This window comes from Oryx dammah, unplaced genomic scaffold (genome assembly GCF_014754425.2).
Source record: "Oryx dammah isolate SB20612 unplaced genomic scaffold, SCBI_Odam_1.1 HiC_scaffold_4, whole genome shotgun sequence".
NCBI classification, from domain to species: domain Eukaryota; kingdom Metazoa; phylum Chordata; class Mammalia; order Artiodactyla; family Bovidae; genus Oryx; species Oryx dammah.
The window spans coordinates 6619966-6628879 of NW_024070188.1; the positions used below are offsets into that span (position 1 = coordinate 6619966).

The 8914-nt window shown below is 36.8% G+C and overlaps 1 protein-coding gene across 1 annotated transcript in view; it reads right to left on the reverse strand.

The window, feature by feature from the left end:
• Window positions 1-417: 417 nt before the first annotated feature.
• LCA5 (lebercilin LCA5) overlaps window positions 418-8914 on the reverse strand; it is a 52133-nt gene continuing 43636 nt past the window's right edge. Inside the window, exons 4-8 of the mRNA XM_040239076.1 lie at window positions 6111-6248; window positions 5111-5204; window positions 4167-4309; window positions 1833-1965; window positions 418-1534 (exon numbers count right to left, since the gene is read on the reverse strand). Of these exons, the coding sequence (XP_040095010.1) occupies window positions 684-1534; window positions 1833-1965; window positions 4167-4309; window positions 5111-5204; window positions 6111-6248 (1359 nt within the window). The 3' untranslated portion in view covers window positions 418-683. The remainder of the gene's footprint in view (window positions 1535-1832; window positions 1966-4166; window positions 4310-5110; window positions 5205-6110; window positions 6249-8914) is intronic.

Sequence of the window (8914 nt, forward strand, 5' to 3'; positions counted from 1 at the left end):
TGTCACTGTTTCCACTTAAGAGTAGCTCAGCCTTGGCATGTTAGAAAGGGACCCCCTTCACTTCTAGTCACAGTGGAGAGGTTCCTAGTGGCACCAGCTCCCCACTTCTGGTAACTGCACTTCCCTACAGTGCCTCTCGCTCTTCATTTCCATGCAACCATCAGCGGGAAAACTGTATTTAGCTCAGTGAGGACAGGACCAAAAATAATAGGGATAAAACAGAAAATGAACGTGTATGCCAATGGAGTATAACTCCTCATAGAGCTGATTCAAGAGGTAAAACCTATTTGCAAAAAGGAAGTGAGATGCATCTCTATTTGCACAAAATTATTCCTTAATAAGGACTTTTTAATACATTAATTAAAATATATTAATAAAATACAATAAAATATAAATAAAATATAATACATTAATAAAAATATATTTTAAAGTCCTTATTAAGGAATAATTTTTAGTATATAAATACAGTGAAAAGTAACTCATACCACACAGTGTAGCTAGTTTGCCAATACGGAAGGAGGCTCTTTTGAATGAAACCGAAAATAGAGATGTATCTTACTTTCTTTGTGCAAATAGAGATGCATCTCACTTCCTTTTTGCAAATAGGTTTTACCTCTTGAATCAGCTAAATACTGTATTAAAATATCTTAATAATTACAATTGGAAAAAGACATTCTAGTCAGTTATCTCAGCACTACTTCTTCAATTTCATCTTCTACAGAGTCAACTGCTTTTACCGCTGGTTTACTGTTTGCATGTCTTAATCGGTGTCTGCTTGGATTAAAACTTCTTCCTTTGCTGAGGAAAGAGTCGTCATCATCTCTATGTTCCCTATCCCAGCTGCTTTTATCCCCAGGGAGAAAATTTAGAGAGTCACAGTCTTCTTTAGTGGCAGCCAGAGAACTTGGGTCACTGCTTTTGGAGGGAAGGCTGCTGCTGCCACTGGCACCAAACAGCAGTTCCATTAGGCTGGCTTTTCTTTCTTGTCGGGTAACTGAATCTATGCCGTCTTTACTAAATTTCTCTGTATTATTTCCTGAGAAACCCAAAAGGTCACTTCTTTGGCTAACTGGATTTGACCTCACTGGTGTTTTTGCAAATGAAGGCACATAGCTACCAAACACAAGCTCAGCTGGAGAGGCTGGGCTTTGAGTACGGCCTGGATTCTGATCATCTTCTTTGGTCATTGGAAGACTGAGGTCTTGCAGATGATGCCCGTTAAGTAATCTCTCTAAGGATCCAGAGGACATGTGTGTTCTGGGGTTTCTCTCTGGGGAACGCAGTTTTGGTTTCAAGTCAGGAAGCGATGGCAGCGGAGGATATTTTACATTCTGAGAGTCTTGTTCTCTGTTGATTTCATTCAGTTTAGCAAGTAGCATTTCTCTCTTTAGCCTCCCTTCTTCCAGTTTATCAATTTTCTGAACTTGGTATATTTCTGCTTGGTATTGTCCAGTTTCCAACACTGGCTTTCCTTCTCTTTCCAACAAAGATGTCTTTTGCTTTGGCTTTTTAGCAAGTTTTTCTCTTTCCCACCCTGTAAGAAATCAAAATTTTAAAATGGGATTTTATAGTAGTCAGTATTTTCAAATAAGAAAACAACTCTCATCTTAATTTACAAACCAGTTTCAGCTAATTTGTGTATGCTCAGTACACTATAAATTTCATTTTTATACTTGATATTCTGGGTTTAAAAAACATACTTAAAGACTTAAAGTCTTCATTCTTTTTCTTTCCTTCAAAACTTCATTCAGATGTTTGTGACTCTTGATAAAGGGGATATTAACCCTTTCTTTCGCAAGGGATGTTTACTCATCATTTGCTTAAACTCTTACCATTCTCCAGCTTCTCAACATCCTGTTTCACAACACGGAGTCCTTGATCTTTAGCAAATTTGTCTTCTCTTTCCACAGCTGGGTTTAGAATCCCAGCTTCTCCAAGATTATCTCTCTCTTGAGATTCCATATCCTATTATGTGTTTAAAAAAAAAAAATGCAAAGTTCACATGCCAGAAAAGGGGGGAAAAGTAAGTATCATAAATTTATCTCCCATTAAGCATATCTCCCATTAAGCAACTAAGTTAGAAATTAAAGCAAATTTTCCATTTCTAAAGCAGCAAGCCACAAGTTACCACCTTTGAAAGATTTTCACAAGCACACAAAATTCTTTAGTTAAAATTTTTAAAGAGGCATTTGGAAGACATATCAGAACCAATATCCTACATAAAATTCTAAAGTACTCTTACTTCATACATTTCACAACAAAATCTGATGAATTCAGTTAACAAGAAAAGGCTATTCATCAACTATTAAAGGCCCAAGTGACGCACTCAATCTTTCAAGTTTATACTATGCCCAAGGCCTCCAATTAGTAAATCTCATAACATTTAAAATCAATTAAAAATAGAAACTTAAAATGTATTGTTTCTTATAGTCCCTTTCATATGTGTGTGTGACTTTTCTTAATAAAAGTAGAATATATAATTAGTGGACATGCAGAAGAAAGAACTGTCCCCTAGTACCCTTTTCCTCCTTCTTCCTTTTAGTTACAGAATCCTTGAGTTTCAGCAGAGCATAGGGCTCCCTAACTGGAGGTCTTATTTGCTAGCCTTCCCCTGAAGCTAGACAGGACCAGTGGAAAGTGAGTGGAAGTACATATGCAACTTCTGACCACATTTATTTAAACAAAAACTGCTTGCCCTGCACTTCCTCATTCCTCCTTCTCCCAGGTGTGGTAAGCCAATTCCAACCACACAGATGAGGGTACATTCTTTATGACTGAAAACAGGCCAAGAATGGCTACCATGGAACAAAGGTGTCCACCCATCCTGGACTATCCCCTGACCTTCAGTTTATTACAAGAGAAAGTGTCTTGAATCTTGCTTGCGCCACTGTATTCTGGGTCTCTTTCCAATAGTAAGAGCTCCCATCTGCTGGGACCCCTTAAAGTTACAGGATAAGCTTCCCGATTAGTTACTACCACAGACCTGAAGGGTAACCCGCCCTTGTTTTATAGATTAGGAAACTGACGTTCCAAGAAGTCATACAAGTCACTAAAATGTTAGAATCATAATTTAATTAAAAAGCAGCGCTAACTCCAAGGCCACATCCTCTCTTTCACCACACCAGACTGCTGCTGCTTGTGCTAACTCTTAAAAAAGAGCAAATTTTTTTTTTTTTTACCTTTCTAAGATTTACTTTGGTATTCTACGCTTTACCTTTAAAAATAAATTAACATGATCTAGTCTTGATGGGCTTTCAGGTGGCGCTAGTTGTAAAGAACCAACTGCCAATGCAGGAGACATGAGAGCCACGAGTTTGAGCCCTGGGTTGGGGGATCCCCCGGAGGAGTGCCTGGCAACCCACTCCTGTATTCCTGCCTGGAGAATCCCATGGACAGAGGCGCCTGGTGGGCTACAGTCCATGGGGTCACTAAGTTGGACACGCTGACTTAGCACACACACACAGTTTCAATGATATTCAAACGTAGAAAGAAAAGAGATACCATAACTTATATTGTAAAATGAAATAAAGGAAAAAACTAGAGTACATACAGGAACCAATTTAGTCCATCCTTTTTATTTTATACCACAGGAGGAGATCTCAACCGTAAACACCAAACACAAAACCCTATTAGAGAAAAGGACCTTTCGGTGCTTAATGAATCCTTTTTAATGAAGATCCAACACAGAGCTCCTGAATGCCACTCTAATTTGAATGATATAAAGTCAGATTCTACTGCAATTACTTGGTTCAACATTCATCTAACCTATAAAAGTTTCTTATGCAGGAGGCCAAAAAAAATAGTCAAATTCTAACAGATCATTTGAAAGCTACTATAGTTTGCCATTAAACACAAAAGCAAGAAGGATTTTTAGAGACTATCTGGTAAGAGACATAAAAGGTAAGACACTTAAAAACTTTTCTTCTTTCTCCTGCCCAGAAAGTACAACCTTTCTGAAGCACCTGAAAGATAGTGTTAACTGACAGTCAATCCAAAGGAGTTTAATAAAATGCACAGATGTTACCTTTTTCCTTATAAAAGGCTAGCTGCATATTTATACAGCTACAGCACTCACTCCATTGTTGAAATCTGTAAATGTTTGATATTGTGTATTTAGGAATACTTCACACCTAGACTTTAGTACCTAATCATATTGCTAAACTCACCAAAGAAAGACGTTCAGGTTCTTCCCTTTTGTTTTCATAACACATAACTGTCTGTGGTGTTATAGGATATTCCTCCAGCTTGAAGTCGTCACTGGTTTGTACTCCTTTTGTACACTGGTTTGTAAAATCACTCTGGCATGCAGCTACCATGAAAATTATAAAAGAATTTTTCTAATCGTACAGTGCTAAGATATATGGAATTCAACTGGTATATGTTCATGCTCTACATGAGATAATGCATGTTTCTCAGCTCCATGACTACTCACTATTACTATTTTTTTTTTTAATTTCTAGGATTTGCTGGCAATTTTGTGACTTAATCCCATGGATGGAGGAGCCTGGTAGGCTGCAGTCCATGGGGTCGTGAAGAGTTGGACACAACTGAGCGACTTCACTTTCACTTTGTGACTTGAAGACAGTTCTGAGGAATAAATCCTATTAAACTTTTAGAAAGTTTATGTTTTTAACTCTTTGGAAGTCAGAGAAAAAGGAAATTTACACTTTTGTTTTTTAAAAAAACTATGGATATGCATAAAGACACCAAAGTATTTATGAGTGAAATGAACAACAGCTGGGATTTCCTCTAAGGTACAAAAAAAGTAGACAAACTAGATGAAATAAAATTAGTAAAATGTATAACTGTTAAAAGGCAGGTAAGCCATAAATAAAGGTTCATTATACTATAATCTCCCATTTAGGGTATGCTTATATTTTTTCATAAAAGATAAAAAAATAACATATTAAAAATTTTTTAAATTATGTAAAAAATAATTTTAATGACCTCAAGGGAAAAAGCTGAGAAAGTGAAAGATTTCTGAAAAGTACCTATAAGGGAATTTAAATTTATTTCAATAAAGTTCTTTCCCCTCAGCTTCCTTCTACTTAAAAATTAATTTTATTAATAATAAAAACTGCAATATGTCTTTCAACAATAACTACTATACCATTTTTTCTTGATGCAAATTCTTTTTCTTTCTTTGAAGTCTTTGGCAGACGATTAGAATATCTGATTTTTATGTCCAGTTCTCTCTCCTTTTCCTAAAAACAAACCCAATATAATTAAGAATGTATAGAGTTTCAGTTTAAAATAAAAATCCTCATCTTGTCCACTGGTATTTTCCTCATCAAATCGGAATACACCTAAGTCCAGCTTCCCTTTGCAACTACCAACTATAGAAAGGAATGCTTTTAGGGCATTTAGGTTAGGGTAGACCAGTGATTCTCCATTAAAAATCCAATACACACTAGCAGTCAAGAAAATCAGAATAAGGCAAAAGTCTTTTTCTACCCACTCCTATTGTCTTCAACTGACTTCCAGGCCTAGCCTCAGAGATAAAGAATTTAATTAGCATCTTTCAAATTTGGGTTCCAAATTAATGATGAGTTAAAAATTAGACCATTTTTTAAAACACAAGTGTTCTTCACCATTTTGCAGCTAAGACTTTCTCTCTCTGAAAACTTGATTAACAAAATGAAAATTCTATGAAAGATAACACATAAATGCTTTAAGTTGCACAATAGGTCAACCCATCAGTGAACTTTGGGTAGAATTAAGAACATCTACTTCAACAAAATTAAATAATTTGAATGTTTCCTCTAAATACTATGAAAAGAAAGGGCATTATTTGAAACAACTTTAAAAATAATCAATCATGGGGTTATATGAGGAAGAACATTGGATTATTCAACCATGCAACACAGAAAGACTCTAGACCCATAATTTTTCTTCCAGGATTCTATAACATTTTTCAGTTGTAGCATTCCTATCTACATTAGTGACTCTAATGTCTCATTTTTAGTTACAGTGATTATATTAATAAATATTTTCTTTATAAGTGTCAAAATCAAAGTTCCAAATATAAATGATAACAGTGTTAAAATATTGAGTTTTCATCTAAGATATATCATGGGGAGAAATGATGCAATTTAAAATAAAATGCTTACCTTTAATTTGTCATATAGTCCTTGTAGCTCCTTTTGAAGAAGTTTATTTTCATCATGAGCCTCACATGCCCTTTTCCTTTCAGCAAGCAACTGTCGCTGCAAACTGTTAGTACTTAGCTCAAGGTTTCTTGATAGTTCCTATGATATGTATATAAATACATAGAAAAAACTACTTAAAAAATAATTCAACAGTAAAATACTGCACACAGTGTCAAAATGACATTTTTTGTGGTACCAAACAAGACACACAAATTAGACTGGGCTTCGTGTTCATAAATATACAATGAAATGGAACACAGATTTATCAACAATTTAGTAAGATATTTAGCCTATTATTTCACTTACTGTATTTCACAATGATTTATACATAAATGCTGCATGAAGAGTACATGGATAGTCATTTAAATTGGGAGCAAAAGACAGCTAAAAGATGTGATGAGAAACACTGGCTTTGGGAACCATTGTTTAGTGAACAGAAACTGAGACAGCTGTGTAAAATTACACAGCACTATTCAAGGTGCAGAGAGCATCATCCCAGTTTTTACTTATTTCAGCTCAAAAGACATATGAGATCAAAGTGAAAGGATGGAATATGGTATTTTAAGCAAACAGAAACCAGAATAAAGTGGCACAGTTTTATTTGTATCAGATAAAATAAACCTCAAGCCAAAAAAGGTAACAAAAAACAAAGGTCAATGATAAAGTAGTCAATACATTAAGAACATATCATAACATATATACTATCAACACCCAAACAATGAAACATATTAAGCAAATACTGATAGATATTAAGGGGGAAATCAACAACAATACTGTAACAGTAGGAAACTTCAATACCCACTATCAGCAATGGAAAGACTGTCCAAATAGAAAATCAACAGGGAAATGTTGGAACCACACTTTATATCCAACAGTAGCAGAATACTTATTCTTCTCAAGCACACATGCAACATTCTCCAAGACTGATCATACTGATCACAAAACAAAGCAAATTTAAGAATGAAATCATACCAACTGCCTTTTCTGATGACTTATGCTTGTGTGCTTGTGCTAAGTCAGTTCACTCATTTCTGACTCTTTGCGACCCTATGGACTGTAGCCCACCAGGCTCCTCTGGCCATGGGATTCTCCAGGCAAGAATACTGAAGTGGGTTGCCAGGCCCTCCTCAGGGGATCTTTCCGACCCAGGGACTGAACTCTTGTCTCTGCACTGACAGGCAGGTTCTTTACCACTAGTGGTATCAATCACAAGAACAAAGTGAAAAGATTTAAAAACGTGGAAATAAAAGAACACAGTTCAGTTCAGTTCAGTCGCTCAGTCATGTCCGACTCTTTGCAACCCCATGAATTGCAGCACACCAGGCCTCCCTGTCCATCACCAACTTCCGGAGTTCACTCAGACTCACGTCCATTGAGTCCGTGATGCCATCCAGCCATCTCATCCTCTGTCGTCCCCTTCTCCTCCTGCCCCCAATCCCTCCCAGCATCAGAGTCTTTTCCAGTGAGTCAATCTTCACATGAGGTGGCCAAAGTACTGGAGTTTCAGCTTTAGCATCATTCCGTGTTGGAGAAGACTCTTGAGAGTCCCTTGGACTGCAACGAGATCCAACCAGTCCATTCTGAAGTAGATCAGCCCTGGGATTTCTTTGGAAGGAATGATGCTAAAGCTAAAAGAACACACTTCTATACAACCACTAGGTTGAAAAAGAAACCAAAAGGGAAATTTTAAAAATTATCTTAAAACCAACAAAAATGGAAATATTTAATACACACACCAAATCCTGTGTGATGCAGTGAAAACTCAAAGTTTAGAGCATTAATGCATATATTTAGAAATTAGAAAGATTTCAAATAAGCAACCTAACTCAGATGACCATTATATCTACTACTGTGGGCAGGAATCCCTCCGAAGAAATGGAGTAGCCATCATGGTCAACAAGAGAGTCAGAAATGCAGTACTTGGATGCAACCTCAAAAAAGACAGAATGATCTCTGTTCGTTTCCAAGGCAAACCATTCAATATCACAGTGATCCAAGCCTATGCCCCAACCAGTAATGCTGAAAAAGCTGAAGTTGAATGGTTCTATGAAGACCTACAAGACCTTTTAGAACACCCAAAAAGATGTCCTTTTCATTATAGGGGACTGGAATGCAAAAGTAGGAAGTCAAGAAACACCTGGAGTAACAGGCAAATTTGGCCTTGGAATACGGAATGAAGCAGAGCAAAGGCTAATAGAGTTTTGCCAAGAGAACGCTGGTCATAGCAAACACCCTCTTCCAACACCACAAGAGAAGACTCTATACATGGATATCACCAGATGGTCAACACTGAAATCAGATGGATTATATTATATGCAGCCAAAGATGGAGAAGCTCTATACAGTCAGCAAAAACCAGACCAGGAGCTGACTGTGGCTCAGATCATGAACTCCTTATTGCCAAATTCAGATTTAAATTGAAGAAAGTAGGGAAAACCACCAGACCATTCAGGTATGACCTAAATCAAATCCCTTGATTATGCAGTAGAAGTGAGAAATAGATTTAAGGGACTAGATCTGATAGACAGAGTGCCTGATGAACTATGGATGGAGGTTCGTGACACTGTACAGGAGACAGGGATCAAGACTATCCCCGTGGAAAAGAAACGCAAAAAAGCAAAATGGCTGTCTGGGGAGGCCTTACAAATAGCTGTGAACAGAAGAGAAACAAAAAGCAAAGGAGAAAAGGAAAGATATAAGCATCTGAATGCAGAGTTCCAGAGAATAGCAAGGAGAGATAAGAAAGCCTTCCTCAGCGATCAATGC